General features: G+C 34.4%; 2 protein-coding genes across 2 annotated transcripts in view; one reads left to right on the top strand and one right to left on the bottom strand.

The window, feature by feature from the left end:
• LOC144443324 (repulsive guidance molecule A-like) overlaps window positions 1-15326 on the bottom strand; it is a 105918-nt gene extending 90592 nt beyond the window's left edge. Inside the window, exon 1 of the mRNA XM_078132776.1 lies at window positions 15293-15326. The gene's annotated coding sequence lies outside the window, so the exon portion shown is untranslated. The remainder of the gene's footprint in view (window positions 1-15292) is intronic.
• A 2490-nt stretch (window positions 15327-17816) lies between these two features.
• LOC144443795 (carbohydrate sulfotransferase 1-like) lies at window positions 17817-19762 on the top strand. Its single transcript, XM_078133340.1, has 2 exons — window positions 17817-17934; window positions 18084-19762. Exon 2 carries the CDS (start codon window positions 18096-18098, stop codon window positions 19371-19373), a length of 1278 nt encoding a protein of 425 aa, XP_077989466.1. The 5' UTR covers window positions 17817-17934; window positions 18084-18095; the 3' UTR covers window positions 19374-19762.
• Window positions 19763-20145: the final 383 nt, after the last annotated feature.

Genomic DNA, 20145 nt, shown 5'->3' with positions numbered 1-20145 from the left:
ACATTTGAACACAAAGGCCTTCACACTAAATAATGTAGGATATAAAACAATAATGCACCATCCCTAGAAATGTCTAGATCTAACCAAACACGATATTCCCTTGTTTTCTACATTTGAAACTAGTTTTACAACAAAATATTCAGTAAAATCTGAATGTATATAATGTTAATAGATCATGTTTGACATTAATGTTATAAATACACTTAGTAAAAATACACCAAGTGAAGTAGTGGATGGAGAGGGACCTATACTATAAAATATTATCTTCAGGTACTCACATTCTACCTTGGGGGCAGAAAATGTTCTACTTTAAACATCTGACATGTCCTGTGGGAGGAGTGAACACCTGTGCCATCATGTGAAATGTTGAAAGTGAATAAATGGTAGAAATTGTTATACCAAACATGTATATCTATGACAAAAACAATATCTGATTTCAATTCTATAATTGAACAGCATGTAATCTGAGATATATTTCATTCAAATAAATCTGTTGGAAAATACCATCCATTCTTTCATTCATAGTTTTTCTTTCTGAAATCTTTTTATTTTCCAAATTGAATATTTGGAATGACAAGTAAATAAATCTGTTGGAAAACACATCCATTCTTTCATTCACAGTTTTTCTTTCCGAATTAAATTTTTTTTATTTTACAAATTGAATATTTGGAATGACAAGTAAATGAATCAGTTGGAAAATATTGTTCATTCTTTCATTCATAATTTTTCTTTCTGAATATAATATTTTTTATTTTCCAAATTGAATATTTGGAATGACAAGTAAATAAATATGTTAGAAAATATCTTTCATCCTTTCATTTGTAGTTTTCTTTCTGAATTTTTTTTTCATTTCCAAATTAAACATTTTGGAATGATATGTTATACTTGAACATTTTTGTAGTAATTGAGTATGACGATGGCTTATATGTCATTATTCCTTTTTCAAGGAAAAGACAACAACAATTGTAAAACTCTAGAAGCAACTTGCGATGAGTTGAAGAAAATCTGACATGTTGGATTCCTTGCAACGCACCTAGCGATGTCACAAAGCCCTGTGATTATGTTCATATAATATACACGAGGCAATTCGTTGCATGCGAAGAATTGCTTAGTGCGTTGCATATCGAGTCTCGTGTACCTGGGCCTTTATAATCATACAACCAATGGTTGATCAGGCATAGGAAGAAATATACACTCTCGTTGATAATATACTGCACATTTCATGTTAGTGTTAACTGGCTGTTTGATGGCACCCCAGAGAAACCAATGAGAAACTGCATGTGCTAGACATTACATAGCAAGATTGAATGAATAGAGTTTCTTGCGACATTTTGTCTAAATAAAATGAACTAACAACGTGCCACCATGCAGACATCAAATGCCAAGATCAGAGATCAGATATTGGTGCCCACATGTCTGCATCTAGCTGCATTACATGTATGTGTAAATGGTTTATTTCATTTAGACAAAATGTAGCAAGAAATTGCGATCTTGCAATCTTAAAAGTGCAGAATGTGCGGTTTCTTATTGGTTGCTGCATAGTTGCATCAAACAGCATCAGTGAACACTATCATGAAATCAGCGGTAAATAATCTTTTCTTCATTTCTGTGTTTTTTTATTCTGCCAGGATACTCATGTCCAATGTAGTGTAATATAATGGATCACTACTCCAAATTAATGAAAAGGTTATAAACTGAATTATTAGAATACGAATGAAGTTTTACCATGGAAACTGTCGCAACTCAACAAATATGACATACAAAATGTACACTACGTTTTTCTTGTTGAGCCATATGTTGTAAGAAACAGCCATCCAAATGAAATTTATTACTTTTTATAAATTTATCATTTTCATACATTAGTATACAACTACCACTATGAAAAATATTAGCTCTTTATGAATTGTCCATATACCATTTTTTACATAGTGACTCCTTTCATCCTGAAAACACCTGACACAGGGTTATAAGCCTCCTTTGTCATAGTTTTACTAATACTAGTACTAGAAAGCTAAGGAGGTAACAATCCGAGTTTTCCACTTATATTTCCTGGTTCTTCACCAAATTATGGTTGCATCAGTTCTTCACCAAATTATGGTTGCATCATTTTGCATTTACACAAAATCTTTGTAAATTGTTCAGAGAATTCTCCACTGTATCAAAAGACTGGTCAGTTATCGAAGTGGCACAAACCTACATTTGTAAGTTTACATACTTTTTACTCAAGTGAAAATACCTTGATTAGACTATTCTAGCACAATGTTAATTAAATTATGATGTATACCTTCCTATATCATTACAGTTGACTTCTGGCATTGTTAGAACAGTTGATTGCACAGTCGTCATTTCCTCAACATTTTCCTATACCTGTTACCTGTAATACATATGTCATCAGATCATTTATAAGTTATATCTTAGATACCAGTTTGAGTTCAGTCAATTGTAATCCTAAGTATGCTTTGAACAGTAAGTAGCACACTGCTAGTACATTTTGAACAAGTACGAAAAACTGTGCCCAAAACAAACTCAGCTTGAGCTGCTTTACAATAATATCAAACAATGTCAAATGCATGTTAAACAAATCATGATAAAGTGCATAATTTTCATAAACAAGTTGGAGTGATTGGAAGTGTAGCTGATTATTCTGGAATAAGTCGGGACTCAATTCTGACAAAAGCCCTGTCCCCACCAAAATCAATTCATTACTGATTCACACTAAATGGTTTCTGTCCCTATAAGAAAACTGAGCAATGGATTTGAATCAATTCATTTTTGGGTTTTGCATCAGTTCTGAACTGATTTACTTGAAATGGCTTGAAATCAGCCCCAGAGGTAGTTTCAAAACAATTCAACTAAATCAGTTGTCCCTTTCCTTCTCTGAGGACAATGTCAGAATCAAGTCCTTCAAGTCAAACAGGACTAATTGCTGGTATACATACATGTATTCTGAGTGCCAGTGGGTACCGACCACTGCCAACCAGCATGAGGAGCACCTTTTTTTTACAAGATTTGAGGAGATAAAGCCTGTAAGTTTAACAATGGTGTAATCAAAATAACCTTTCCTGACCCACATCACTGTAATCTATAATCTCCAGTACAAACATTTTACAGTATTGTGGACATAACAGATTCGTTATCAGAATATCAATATAGCGATTAGAGATTAATTGTCATTGTATAAATATCATCATTCACATCAAACAGGAAACTCTAGCAATATCTCATTATAATCTCCTGAAACAATTACATCAGAGTGTCTGAAAAAACAACAATACTCATGCCTTATATAAAAATAGGTTGAATTTTAAAATACAAATGTTCATCTTCAGACTAATCATGCTAATAATATTATGTAATTGGACATATATACAACTGTATATAAGCTACATCACTGTATTTAATATTTATCGTTGGGTAATTTGACAAAAGTATCAACTTTTCATTCATATACATCATGTAGTATTTAAATATTTACATAACTTGGTTGAAAAGGACAGAATATTACAAATAAACTCCCCTTCCCAACTTTGAAATACAGTTTATGTAATTTTAGTCTGAAAAATCAAGTCCTAGATCCACTTACGTAACCAGTTGCTACTGCAAGAGCATTATTACATATACTGAAACAAGGATGAACTGAATGAATGCTACTGTAATATGTACTGTAAATCAAATAACTGGTGTGGTTTTATATTGATAAATGTTATTTTCAATTCACTGTAGTCATTATTATTCATTATTTATTCATCAACTCCTACTCTAGTATTATTAATATTTCCAATTTATCAAGATTGTCTGTACATGCACCTGTACTAAAAAAAACTATGTTACACCGATTTGTTTTTATACATTCTTGCTAAGAGAAAATGGTGTCATCATTTCTACAGACTCTAGTGGGAAGCTGTGAAAAGCTAGAATCTACATCACTTAACAAATTTATATCTGTTAACTACATCCTTGGTAATAAAGCTGGTGTCATAAATATTTCCAATTTATGAAGATTATCTATATCTGGTACTACTGTAGTAAAATGTTTTTATACATTATTATATTATTATCATTTCTGAAGACTAATTTCAGTGTTAACAGGACCACAGTGAGATAGTTGCACACACTGCGACACAGATAAGATCCCTTTCACTTCACAAATGACAGAAAAAACATTAACACATGAATAAATGAGTAAAATAAGTGATCATATGTGTACATGTACACATAATGCAGGTTTTACCAGATATTTGTCATAGTTGAACTCTCACCCTCAATCATGCAGCTCGTGAATCGGTAAGGTGACATTTAAGATATGACCTGATGAACAGGTGGCATGGTTATTTATGAGCTAGTAATCATGACAACCAAGCAGTTATATGATGTGGGTACTTGTATATATTTGCAAGCCAGCCAAGGACAGTCTCTACATGTAATAATATATATGTACATGTACATGTCTGAAAGGCCTGAATGACTGGGTTGCGTGACAACATGTAAACAGACTCACAACAGACGGCCCTTTGAACTTCACTACATGCTTACGACTAGAGACTATTGTTTCATAAGAACCTCAGTACACTACTGCCACATTAGTATGCTGATTTATATGCTATGAGGTCTGAAATATTCTCATCTTCTCCACTATAATTCCTCCCATAGACAAAATGGGGACTGCACATTATTTGACACACAGTTTTTGGCACAAAACATTCCCTCTGTAATATTACTAATAAAGATTGAATGAAAAATTCACTAATCAAATCCTACTTCATGTGTATTCTGATCTTTCAACAACACTAATTTGAACATTCTTTGTGTGGCACTGGTTTAATGTTGTCCACATAAGAGCAGAATACACAGGAAGCAAGGTTTGATTTGGGAATTTTCCGTTCAATCTTTAATACAGCCGATCTTTGGAACATGTTTTTGTACGTGTCAAAAACTGTTAGGTCAAATTTCAATTTTTGTCTATAGGAAGGAACAACAGTGGAGGGGTCAAGAACATTGAAACCCCATCATAACATGCTACTAGAACATGGTGTTTCAGTATGCTATTAGTGTCATGAAATATGTGTACACCATAGCATAGCTGTAAAAATCACCATCTTAATGGGACAAGTGTAGAAAAGTGGCCACTTATGGTGGATGATAGATGGCAGATTTCTGTTGTCGGATGTAAGTCTAATCCTATACCATACTCTTATTCCCCAATCAGATTTAAAGTCTGATGAAGGAATACAGCTAGATTCACTTTATTTACATTTGTAATATTGTATATTGTTTTTATTTTGTCATTCTGAAAGGGATCACCTCAGAATGACAAAATCACAAACAAAACAACAATATATGAAGGAATTAAAGGAATTTAAGAAATCAAGCCGTATTCCTCCATCAGATTTGTAATCACCAGAGCGGCTAACTCCCTAGCTTGAATTCAAATGTGTGTGTTTAAGTTCAGTATAATATACAATACATATTGTATATTTAGCAGTGAACAAACATTTTTTTAAACTTTCGTTAAGGGCAGTAAGTAGGTAAAATGTATCTAAGTTCCCCTGGTATTTTACAGAAATGCCCCACTGAAATCACGGTACATGGACATTTATACCAAGCTTACCCTTCTCTGATACCATGGTACCCACCAAAATGATAGTACAAGGTCGAGAAATCTATGCAAGTTCTACCAGGTTTTACCCTTCTCTGTTACCAGGGTTCCCAAACCATAGTAAAAACACTATCAAAGGTGTGTACACCATTTCAGTATATCTGAACACTTCAACACTACAAACATTTACGATGTCTGACAGGTCCTTAATATCAACTTGAATAAGACTATAATCTTTTAGTGGTATACTTCTGGATCAATCAACATGTACATTTCTTTAGTTTTCAGATAATTCTCTTCATCACCTGCTAGTATTAGTATGCGGTATACAGCTTCACAGCCAGTCTTATTATCCATCAACCGCTTTATTTTTTCTCTTACTGCTGGTTTACAGAACAATGGCGCTACATTAGGATGTACCGGAAGACTGGTTGTTTTATAGAAATTACAGGGTGGAACCCACTTTTACACAATGGTATGGGTGAATGCTGGTCAATGACCATGCTCTTATTCAGTGTAGTAATGTCACACTGGACGTCTTACTGTTGTTGTTACACGAAAAAGCAAGCAACATACTATAGCTGACCTGTGTCACAACCTGGAACTCACCATACATTCAGTATGCTCAACAAGATGTCTACATAATGCTGTGGTAGTTTCCTGACTAGCATTGATGAAAAATGTTGTGTCAGGGCTCCAACTTACATTTGTAGCAATACTCCAAGGCACATACACGTACATTTGTAGACTATTGAAAACTGTATCTAGACTTGACTAGACTACCAAATTTTATAAGATGGTACAAAATGTAGTCAGCTAGGCCAATAGAAATCCACAGAAAATTGTGGCTGAAACAGTTCACTTTAGGGCAAAATGTAAATCCGACTACCAACATCGATGGTAAATTCAAGCCCTGTTAAGAATAAATATGTTCAAACAATTTCTGTATACTGAATATACTAATGTATGCAATAGTGTGATAATAAATTTGAAGGAAAACAAATTTCTCTTTTCTATGATACTGATTAGTAATTTGACTGTCTTTTCTTTTGATAATTTCCTTGAAATTCAGACAAGGAAAACACTGGGATTTGATTCACTGGCATTAAATAGAATATCACACAATCTGATTGTAATTATTTCCAAGAGCATACTTACATGTAATGTATGTTTGATTTTGTACACCTTGCAACAGGGTTCATTGGGAGAACAGTGCTACTATGCACTGAAATGTTGTGAGGTATATGAAAGATGAAAGAATAAATAAATAAATACAAGATGTGTCAGGTACTGTATATTGGTACGATATGTCAATATATTACATTAAGCCATCTTTGTCGCAATAAAGAAGTCAAATACCATGTCAGTTGTGGTCCAAATAAATTATCATGAGGTAATATTTTTGAAGGAAATCCTTTCATCCATTTCAGTAATGCAAAAGTTTGGAGTTTAATAAAAGGCAACGCTGTCACAACTTTCTATTAAGAACCAATAAATTACATAATTATAATTTGATTGGACTATGATTACAGACAATCATCCAGAAATTGTCCCGAACATATAGAAAATTAATCATATATACCACAACCATGTATGACCTTGAATGGTTAAAAAGAAGACAAAATTGTCATTAAAAAAAATACATATTTCATATATACAATATATGTATACACAAATTATCTCATAACATCTGTAGATTGTTATTTTGATGTAGTACACAGTCACATGATAGCATTCATTCTGGTTATTTTCATCTTCCCGTAATTGCATATATGTGCATACAATTAGGTAGAGGAGCTACATGTACGTAGATAAAGGAGCTACATACAGCAATGGCATTATTAAGTAATGCGATATAAAATGTAAGTGAGTGCTCAAATCCTTGAAGCCGAAGGCAAAGAAATTAATCTGTGCATGCAGACTTGCATTGTGGTAAATCAGAAGAATGAATATTTTATAGAATATGTTCTGTTTGACATACAGCTGAATCTAGAAAAGGTTACACGGTTGATACTCTAGTAGTTGAGTTGCTAATAGTTTGAAGACAAAAACTCTCAAATTTAATGACTTTACATATATTTGTGACCATGACAACATTTACAGATACAATACAAATTCCTACTCATATTATACCTGGAAATTATTATTCTACGAATCAAAATAATCTGTAATTCAGAATTTGTGGTCAAGAAACAGAATGAGGTTGATTATTATACAGGTATAAGATTCTAACTTTTTTTAATTGTATATTTTAATATAAAGAAGCAAATTTATAATCAAATGAAAATTTCTACTTATTTAGTCAAATCATTTTGTTGGACGGGAATGCCAAATTGTAGTACACCCCTCATGATGCTTACGAACTGTTAACAAAAAATTGGGATTCGCTCCCAAAAAATTACTTGACTCTATGAGAAGATATTTTTATTTGATAATACTATGAACACTGTACTCCAGATACTATCCATGGCTTTGAATCTCAAGCTCTCACTTCATAAGAGATTCGAAGCCAAGGATAGCCACAAGACTATGAACACAGAGCCTATGAACATTCATTGTCACAACTTCATTTTATTTGCGTTTCAAACTGCATATCATATATTGAAAGCCATACTGACTTTTCTGGTATTACCACTGGTTCAGGACAGAAGGCCTTTCAACATACCTATGGAGCACCTGCCGGCTTCACTTTGTAAATCAGCACACTATTTGACATTACAAGCAGACAACAATGCCTGAATAATGCTTTGAACAATGTTGAATGAATATTACAATCCCTTTGAAAACTGACACACCAGTGGCTTACAATAAACCCCTTTCACACCCATGTTGAGTTACACAATCTTCACAAGCTTGGACAATGTCACACCACAATGGAGTGTCCTATTACAAATTGCCTTGTTGCAATAAAATAAAGATTCACACTATATTGATGTTCTAATTGGCTCATCAGTGCTAAACTTGTGAGTGATACATTATTAGCTTGCCAAGAAAAGGAAAATGTCAGTCCAACCTTATACATGTTATATATGAAGTGAATGCATCACTGTTGATTCACTTTGCGGTAAAACGATTAAAATCTTCAGTATTTTATGATTTTATAGGCAATGGATCATTTTTTTAATGGCAATTGTAAGTCCTTGGCAAAATCTCACTTAAAGTCCAGACTAAGTATTAAATCCCTACCTTTCAACGCTAAACTGGTCTGTGTTTGTGATTTGATTCATTATTGATCCTATCAATTTTATTAATTTTGAGAAATTCCATTTGATATTTGCTGGGTATGATAGCAATCACAAACAACACAGTAGATACATATAGCATGCCGACCATACTCCTAACTTCCAGACTGACCTATTGTAGCTCCGCTCTTGAGTGGAGACACTGCACCATTAGATTTATTTATTTTACTTGAGCTGGGTGGACACAGTTCATCAAACGGTCTCCTCTGTGTCAGGGTAAATGGAGCTGGTCAACCAATAAACATAGCATCTAGGATACCACTGAGAGCTAGGACCAAAGCTCTCTGTAATAAATCAACTCTGTGTCAGCCCTGATTGGTTGGTACCACTAAACCTGATCTTTCGCATATGCTTGACCTATAATCTGTTCACAACAGAGGCTGGAGTGTTTAAAAACTAGCAAAAAACTTCATTAAATAGCAAAATCAGTAGCTAGACTATCACAGTCACAGTACAGGTGTAGAAGGGTAGTAATTAATGTAATCCTGGTACAATCAAAGTTCACTTTACCTTAATTCCCCCAAGATATTCTTCTTGACTGGGGAGATTTTAATGTGATTATCAAAATCCAAACATAAACCTATACTTCCTAAATACCTTAGTGATGAACAGTTGGCAGTACGATACATGTTCATTTGTCTGTGGAAAAAAAAGAAGGTTGGACTAAAACTGATAATTTAGTTACCAAGAAATGCCAGTATGCAGCATTGACTGTACTTTGATACCGTAATATCTCCATGTTGTGACTGGAACAATAGATTTAATTCACAGTAGACAATTCATAAATTAAACTGCATGCAATAATTTCTATGAAAATATAATACTTTACACCTTTTCTTGTGCAAAAATTGGACCCAAAAATTAGAACAGATTTTGACAATATACTATATTTTTCTTTCATGGACAGAACTTTATATACAATCTTGTATTATAAAGTTTATCATCTGTGTTCAAGAATACTTCAACCTACACTGACTGCGACTACTAATAGAGTATTATTTTTTTCAATCAGACAACCAACAGTGTATTCATTGAAAATTGTTACAATACCAATAATTAGAATTGTACATGTTGATTAGAGGTTGGTTTTATCCATTAGTACCACAGTAAGAGGTTGAAATCGCAATGGTGATTTCAGGGTGCAGACCCAAAATCAATTTGATTGGATTTATTTGTACCATATCATGTGTATTAGATACACACAAAAGGTTACCTGCAGGTGATTCAATACACCTCATGGTGTACATTTTGTACAGTATTGCCAGGAAGTCATTGTGTGTAACAAAGCAGCATTATTAAAAATATTACCGTTGCATCTAGTACAGTCCACAACTGGGCATGTTATTTTTATAATCCCTAGGACCTAAGTCAGGTTTTGATAAACATTTACAATTACATAAACTTATAAATGTAGTCAAATATGTCAAATATCATTTTAAATGTCAAAATTAATCTTGAAGCGATTACAAACCTACCTACAATTATTTGTTTATGCAATCTTGGGACAAAACGATCAATTGGCTACAATAACAACAGTACATTAACAGTGCTACACTGCTAATTCTGCCAAGCATTTTTTCCCTTCTTTCATACAGCTGGCAAAATGGGTCAAATAAAGTTAGTGTCATTTAAAATGGCAGGAACGCAGTAACACCAATAATTTGTTCTGTTGCTTAGCAAAGTTCAATCTTTAATCACATGTAAAAAATACTCACAAAATGAAATGATAAGAATTGCATGTAATCAATCTATCTACTTTTATGATAATCAGGAATTCATAGTTCACTATATAGCCTTATTTTCATCCTGGATGACTAAATGATCAAGGTTCCCAAAAATTCTGTACTAGAAGTAACCAAACCTATCTGAATTAAAGTTCAATAACATAGTATATATATGGCTATGTTTATTTCTGGTTCTTTAGCTAGTACTGGTAGAAGGAGCCCCTTTCTCTGTGCCACATGAAACTACCACAAGCATGAGTGCAAATACCTGCATGGACGAACACTGGCACTCACTTGTTATGGCAGTTTCGTTACTTATACATACTTTATTTGTCCAAAACAGCAAATTTTCTGTGAAAATCATACTGTGAGATCATGCAATATTTCATGTACCAGTACAAGGAATGACCATGGACTTATTAGCATATCATTTGCATACACAGATGCAATAGTATTTTCTGTTATTGCACTGCTGTGCAAATCCCTCTGGTATGCAGGCACATGATGCCCATGATCTGATCACATCTCTACATATGGAATAATATATAAATAACCATGTTTCTCTATGATTCTTTTATACATGTAGGATCCCTTTTCTGTACACTGACTGAACTGTAAACCCTGGAGATACAACATCTGTTAAACCTGTTCTTATTACACAATGAAATCCTTGACATAATCTATTTCAGTACAATAATCACTGTTCAGAGCGATTGACTGGAGCTGTATCATGGCAAATATCTTGAAGTCATATATTGTAATTGATAGCCCCTGATAAGCTTTTGAGCATTCAGCACTTTAACACCATATAACTTATAAGCCGCTGTTTGTAAACAGTAACATTACATCTGACGACAATCAATAACAATGACAACCAATCACAAGAAACAATAATCCAGACAACACCTCAAGACAGTTGATAACTTGTCACATGATCAGCCCAAAAATGGGGTGTTATAGTTTTGCATAAAGTATCAAATTACAAATGTAAATGTGTGGGTTTTTTTTATTCTATATGGAATTATGACTTTTAAAATGACGATGTTGTTTTACTTCCAGTGAGCCATGAATTCCTCTCATAATAGACTGAGCCAGCCCATGGTCTTGAGAGATTATCAGAGAAGTCTCTACAGGATATTCCTAGATCATAGATGCTAGATTATTGTAATCTGCACAGTGCAATACCCTGTCGTGCCAGCACAGTGCAATACGCTGTCATGCAGTGATATAATAGCACCACACATGCAGCAACCTTGTACAGCATTTTGATTTGGTCTCGGGTTACTTCCTGTTCCAAGTTCAGTGGTAAACTCACACAGTCGTCTGGACTAAGATTCATATTCAAGGATGGTCCTAGTACAAAACATCTGCGTCATTAGGCATCTATGCATATTCAGAAAGTATAGTCACCAGCCACTGCGTTCTAATATGTATATGTTTGTATTACTGCATGACTGGTGATGGTACTTTCTGAATATTCATACTAGGACCATCCTTGAATCCAATCTTAGCTCATAAGTGACTGTGTGAATTTACCTCAATATGAATAGTTCTTGAGTCTTGCACTATGAAACCTTAACAGTGATCAGTTTAATATTATGATCATGAGTAATCCTGCTTGCAGACCGAGTAAGTCAGGGCTTGATTCTGACAATGTTTGGAAGGGATAATACAATGTATCAGAAAATCTGGCTAAATCTCCTGCTTCGGAAAGTTGAACAGCATTGGGTAGCCTACATTCTTATGTTCAAAGTCAATTTGGCTATTATCTACTACTAGTACTACTCTTGTTTTCTCCTGAGAGTTGTAGGTAATAGTCAAATCAACTGCAAACACAGAATCTAGGCTTCCAATTCAGCTACTATATATTGATATCAACATATATACTTATATAAAACTTCAATACTCTTTACTACAAATACCCTATAACAACAACAAGAAAGAATACAGAGTTATGTCATACTACAACAAGTATAAGGAACACATGTCTATCAGCTGTTACTCAAAGAGAATTGCAAAACACATCAATAATTTGCATTACAATCTCAATACGTTGCAGATATGATAGAGGTAAGTCTCATTGGAAGCACACTAAGTTACAGTATAAAATGTGTATAAACAAGCCCCAAGGTTGGCTGAAATCAATACTATCATTACTAACTCCCTAAATCCATCACATGGCAACTACATAATGTATGTCCAGATGATTTTCACAGAAAATTTGCTGTTTTGGACAAATAAAGAATGTATAAGTATCAAAAATGCCATAACAAGTGAGTGCCGGTGTTCAGATTCTACCTCAAAAATGATTCCACTGTTTTTTCTGAAGGTGGTAAAGTAGGTAGAATTTATCTCAGAGTTCCCAAGTCATTTTACCGGGATTCCCAAACAGAATTATGGTAGATTCTAAGGTAAACTTTTGCACTTTTACCCCTTTCTGTTTTCTGTTCATCAACCTTTGTATAATACTGTGATTATACAATGTATCTCAAAGATGAAACATAAGATGAGTCTGTATCAAAGATTAGATGTAGCTGGCTGATATCAATCTGTAATTGTCAACAGAAAACAATGTAACACTAATGTTTATCATTACATAAAGAGCTAGGACTGGCTGTAACTGGGATTATCTTTATCATAATATTTGTCCTTCTATTTTTAACTTACTTATGTTGTTATACATGCTAAAACATGAATCATCATCTTATGATCAAACCCTATCAGCATTCTATAAATTCATGATTTGTTGACAAACAAATCAAATAGTGACAGTCAGATTATTATACAAATATTGGGGCATATGATATGATTATGCTTCAAGTATAATTTATGAAAAATCAGAAAAAAACGTGGCAATTTAGAAAGTCTACACTTAATTTCTCAAGCACCACATAACCAGTGACATCGACATGGGTTGTTGTGATGTGGAATGACCACATGGTATGCAGTCCTGTTCAATGACAAAAGCTTGGCTTGTGCATGATACTAGTATTAGATACAATATATTTGCTTCTGTTTATGTCAACATCAATAAATTAATTTCTATTACAAGTATTACAAGGCTCTTATTATCTTGTATTACTTCTCTCTCTTTATGTGTGTGTACATATATATATTAGTGTACAACTTTACATGGAGGTTCTGTTAATAAATATCATGAACCATATACTAATATATATATATATATTAGTATATGATGTGTCTGATGATCGCAATATGCGTGAAACTCCGAGTTACACCCAAGAAAGAGTTCCAGTACTACCAAAACTATTACGCTCTGCCACTGCGGTATAGAGCACTGTCTTAGCAGTTTGATACTCACCGAGTTATATATATATATATATATATATATATATATATATATATATATATATATATATATATATATATATATATATATATATATATATATATATATATATATATATATATATATATATATATATATATATATATATATATATATATATATAAGATATATAAGATATAAATAAATAAATAGTTAGATGTATAAATGTATGGATGGATAGATAGAATAGTATATGGTATTTGTATACATATATTTGTATGCATGTGTCTGCCCTGGAATGTGTCCCAGTGAAACCTGAGTCAACATTTCCATGCTGTGGCAAGCTGATCAGTTAGTGGTTGAAGCACATTTGTCAGAGAGAATAATAAACAGACATCTACAGTTCACTGTCTGAGTATACACAATATCAGCAGGATCTGAAATCTAGCCCTGCATGAATAATACCAATGAAAACTGAAAACTGTGAGGAATTTGACTCCTGCAAACACTGCTCAGTGTATCATACATGTGTAGAAGCATGGGCGTATTATCTCCCCTAATACATCCATGGTAGAAGTGACTATATGACCACGTTCTCATCTACAGGTCACATACATGTCATTCATACATGTAGGTCATCAACATTATGTAGTAAGAAGATATACACTTTCAAAGTTACTGGGAAGCTATACCACTACACATTTCCATCCCTTCATAGTCGAAATGCCACCTCTACAGGAGTTAATGAAACTCTACAAACTGTTCCTTTGGTCAATTATGAGTACTTCTAGATGTCGTGTAAACAGATTTAAAAAGCCCAGCAGCTGGCTACAATTGGCCTATGTGTCAAGACTCCACTCGCCATGCGTAGATGGGTGAGCTACCACATAATTTCCTGTACGTTCAGAGCGTAGGTTTAACGATTCAACTACACATTTCTGGACATTTTCTTTAGCTGGAGAACCGAAAGATTTGGTCTGGTTTTAGAAAGAGGGTTTGCCGCCCCTCCAAAATGGCGTCTGTGACCTTTGCACATTGGTATCTCCTTGAAGTATCAGGTTACTACACAAATTTTACAAATGAACAACCGAATAGACATGTCCGTATCAAACAAACCAGCAACGTTTCCTTTGCGGTAGAAAAATCTCATATCTATCCCATGGTGTGGACAGCAAATAATTGTTAGACGCCCGGAGTAGGCAGTAAGTAATAAGTGCTTCGCAGTAAAAAGTTCTATAAACAAACAACAAAGGCTGAGCTGGCTGTCAGCTGGGAAACGGACCGTACATCAAAACTTTGATTTTTCGGTACATGTGGAAATGATAAATAAAAGAAAGGGTAAAATTTTGCATGCACACACAACATAAACTACTCTATAAGAAGATTGTTTTTACACTCCATAAAAAGTTTGGGGTGATATTTAAAAAGTGAGAAAACTTACCATGCAGTTACTTTGGACAGCGAGTAAGATCCGCCATTTTGAGAAAAATTGCACATGCGTACAAAAATCAGTCCCACAATGCTGTGATAAAATGGCAACTTGCATGAAAGACGGCGATAACTTGACTCACAAGAAACTCGACCTTATTTGGGTATTTCACGCAGTTTACTTACATAAACTGTCAAAATTTGTTTATACGGGAGAACTGAAGATTAGTGTTGGCACATAGCTATGTAACTATGGCGTCAAAATCGTCACGAAATCCATGCAGAGTGATATGATGGTGCCTACCGCCGACGAACTTGAAATGCTGTTGTTGTTCATTTGTTATGTTGATGACAGCATAGTCGTACAATATGGGGTGGAATTTTCATTAATACTAAAGTTAAAACCCAAACTTTTCATCGCACAGGAATTCGTTCTTCTTCAAGTATATTTTTTAATTATCTGAATTACATATAATATTCATAAGGCTGACCATAGACGTTGGAGAGAGGTGTCTCTAGCTCTCCAACGTCTATGGTCTCATGTCTTTACTCGACTCCACTGTGTGTGTGGAGTGCAACGTACACTGCAGCCATACGAGTAGGGCCGGCTATCTTAGTCGTAGAGAGAACGCTTGCCTGGTTGACCATCCAGCCATCAGAAGAAGATATTAACAATAGCTGGCAAGATGCAATGTAGTTGTAGTTCAAGTTACTAGTACCACAGACAAGTCTGTGCTAATACCCCCCCCCCCAAAAAAAAAAAAAAAAAAAAAACTTTGGAAAGAATACACGAGGAAGGGATGATTTACTGGAATGTAACTTGGATAACATTTTCAGTTACACATTTTCCAAAGATATTCAGGGTAATTTAGGTGTTGTATTTCAGCAATTGTCACTTTTGTCAACACATAGACGTTTCTGAATTATTTTCCCAACACTTGTTTAAGTTCTCAGTCACACTCCACAGCCCTACCCCCACATTATCAATTCTCAACTGGTTTAATCAAACCATACCACCTGTCCCCACTAGAATAGTCAGTGAGTTTTTATATGGATCAATTTTATGTACTTCAGCCTAACATGATTCAATGTTAATGTGGTGTTTCTTTTGTTTTCAAGGGATAGATATAGTGCTTCTTTTGTTTTTATGAGATTGAGGAGTTTCTTTTGTTTTCATAAAATTTACTGTCATTTCTGTACAATTCCCAATTTGTCTCCAACCAGTTCAATACATAGTAAACTCTTATAGATTAATAGGGTACTAACATTAGTTATATATATATAAGGTTACTATATATGCAAATTATTTACTTATCAACCATACTTTTATGGAATAGTACTACAAGGAGTATCTACTGTTTGATGGCATCAACAGTCATTTGTTTGTGAGAGTTTCTTACTTCCATGAACTATAAAGGGACTGGTCAGTATTCTCTGAAACCCTCGAACCACCACCACCACCACCACAATCTCTATAAAACCAAAAGCAGGTTAACTCCCCTATATCATTTAGTTCTAATGCATAGTCACATATTCAGGCCACAGAAACTGACCAACCCCTAACTTACGAGTTTGCTTAGCGCCTTAGAACATTAATTTGTATTGAGTTGCATTTTTACGTTTTGTAAATCTGTTGATTTATAATAGATTGTCAGCCTCATAAACTTGTTTATGAGATTCTCTGACACTTTTAACTAAGTTTCTTATGACACGTCATTATTAAAATCTATCAAAAAAATGATGAAATAGTTTGCGTATGTTGTTCCTTAGTGAAGTCATTTACAAAATAATTGATTTAAGTGGAAATTCCTGTCACGTACTATGTATTCTATTCATGTGGTGCAGTGCTTGCCATGAAATATACACACTTAAACATCGATCTATCAATTGTCAAATGGCTAAAGTTGTATGGAGCATTATTGTAGTTAATACATTTTTTAGCAATTATTCAATTCTCAAACAAGGACCTTGTATTTCATTTCAATGCTTGTTATCAAAGAGGTATTGGAAGATCGAGAGTGCCAAGTGAAGGTACCGAAATATTAGTTAATTTTCTCATTTTGATTGGCAGATCGAGGTTTGTTTTATAATAGGTATGAAATGATACACTTATCAAAACACAATTTTTATCATGAATACTCCATGAATATTTTCAAATCATACGACAGCTGCTACAGTATTAACCGATAACCAACATTATGTATATGATTTGATAGTGTATTGCAATTGAACTCTTTTCTTTCAAGAACAGCTCTGACAAGCTTACAACATACTGCAGACCAACTGATTATTAAAAAGATGCCATGGATTGGAATAAAATAATAATATGTTAAGGGAAAACCTAGTCCTTTCGTTTGATGAAAAAAAATAACACTTCTATTTGCAAGAGCTTCTGTTAAAACTTCCATCTCGAACTATAAATAAGTTGGGCTCAGTGTAAATGAACAGTACACGTAACTTGCATTGCATTTGTATAGTACGGTATATAATCTGTTGATTGATGATAGGATGACACTCACCAATAAAGGTACATACGGCAGCGCTTAGCCCTTGACGTAATCCCAGCATACGTATTCGTTGGAAAGGCACAACACCTCTCACCAATTATATCAGAACACTTACATTACATCGAAGGATTCGGATGCTGCCATAAAGGTAAGGAAAACGAGAGGAAGAGAACTAAGTGTTGACTTTTTTTTCAGAGATATACATTTTAATGAGCAGTTTTTAATATACAAATGTTCAATAATTGTAAAGCTGGTGAAATCATGAAGTAAATCACCTTTTTCTGTGTCTTCCAATAGTTGAATGCAATAATGGTATATTGCAAGCAATTTAAAAAAAGCACACTTGTCATCATCGTGGTTGTCATTGTAATAGTGCAGGTGGTGTTTGTGCTGAGGTATGCTGTTAAAAATGATAGCGACAACACAAGTTCCACACCAAAAGCAATGACTGGATTTGAAGAAACTAATCAAGGTGAAGATCATGTCTTCGATATTGGTTCGTTGCCAAGCCAAGGTGAAGAGTTGACCAATGTAGCAGCACGTCGATCGCCAACAAACTCAACAAAATCAGTCAATGACATACAAGAACACAAGAGAGTTAGGAACTCCGCTGAACAACACACGATGGAAAAGTCGCCAAGCACGAACTCTTACAAACATGTGCTAGTGTTCGGACGAATGACTACTGGATCAAAAGCACTTGCTCAATATTTGAGTAACCGTTCAGATTTCTTATACGTCTACGAACCTGGTCATGTGATATTTAAATGTAGTGCGCTTAAAGGGAATGTCCGAAACGACAGTCGTGCGCATTTGCAAGAACTTCAGACGACATTACTACATTTCTTGAATGATATTTATCATTGCAATTTCACAAAACACCAGTATTTCATAAAAGGGATGAATAAAGATAACTCGTTGTACAGAAATCGGGCACGTTTGAACGACTTGCAAAAGCCGATTACCGAGGGCGCCCTCACAACATTATGTCAATCAAAGCACGTCATCTCCAAAATTGTCCGAGGAAACGATATTGCTACATATTCAGATATGTTACAGAAGAATAACGTTAAGGTTATATTCCTGGCAAGGGATCCACGTGGTATGGCTAATTCTCGATTGAAAAAGTTTGGAGTCAAGAAAAATCTCTCGCTCTCGCAAAAGAGATTGGTCCTGAATGAATACGTCAGGCAACACTGTGATTGGCTGGAAACAAACTACGATTCGATAATGAATGGTTCGAGATGGTTAAGAAAGAATACTATTTTGGTTCGCTATGAAGATATGGCTAGTGACAGGGGAAGTATTGGAAAACTGATATCTGAATTCATAGGTTTGAATTCACAACATGAGGACACCGATGAAGCAGCTTATGGTCGTAATGATTATACCGTATCCCTAACGAAGTGGGTGAATTATTTCACCTATAATGAAGTGACACGCATCCAAAATTTATGCTCGGATCGTATATTTGACATTTTTGGTTGGGTGAAAGTTAGAAACAAGTGGACGTTTGAGAAAGAAAATCAAACATGGTTTCGGCCAATGCCAAGTTTTCTTACCAAAGAGGGGTTCTTCTCAATCTGATTACATTGTGTAAAATATGACGTGGGGAAAACGGTTGTCGTTTGTTTTCGATTTTGTTATTCAGGAAGTGAGCCAATTCTCCCCACGTTCACCCCCTGAACTACAAAAACGACAAACAACGAAATAAATATATTGAAGTAAATAAAGATATCAAGCCGTATTCACCGCATCAGCTTGGGTCCTTCTTAAACCATTTTATAAGGTCCACAGTAAGATACGTTTAATGTCTCGATCATCCAGGTATGAATTCAATATTAGTACTTACAATCTATCCTACAAGACTGCTGTTGTTTTGAGTGGTAACAGACAGTCAGCCTGAAGAAGCGTCAAGGACAAGACGTGAAATACAACCAGGGCCGTAGCCTGGCCACATTGCCAGGGGAAGGGAGCAGACCTTTGGGTGCAATCATGCATTTAAAATTTAGAAAGGTGTTAATTGACCATACATTTGCATGTAATTTACATAATATCTATTTTAGCATACGCAATTAAATATCATCCAGAAAAAATAAAAAATGCTGGTCAACGGGTAACCTAACCCATCACATTTGGATTTCATTTTTTTCACAATGCTTGACAAGGATAAAACAAACCATATATAATGATAGCAAAATACAAAATATTTCAGTTTAAATAGAACTTATTCAGTCATCTTAATACTATCCGTTGTCTGCATAACTACAGTTAGGAAATGTACACAATTACGGTTAAACAAATGATGTAGTTCCTCTCACCCTCTCTTCTAAAAAAAAATGTTAAGCCCCGCCAAATG

The sequence above is a fragment of the Glandiceps talaboti genome, chromosome 12 (genome assembly GCF_964340395.1).
Source record: "Glandiceps talaboti chromosome 12, keGlaTala1.1, whole genome shotgun sequence".
NCBI lineage: Eukaryota > Metazoa > Hemichordata > Enteropneusta > Spengelidae > Glandiceps > Glandiceps talaboti.
Note: the sequence above shows the minus strand (reverse complement) of the source record. Positions and strands in the feature narration are given on the sequence as shown.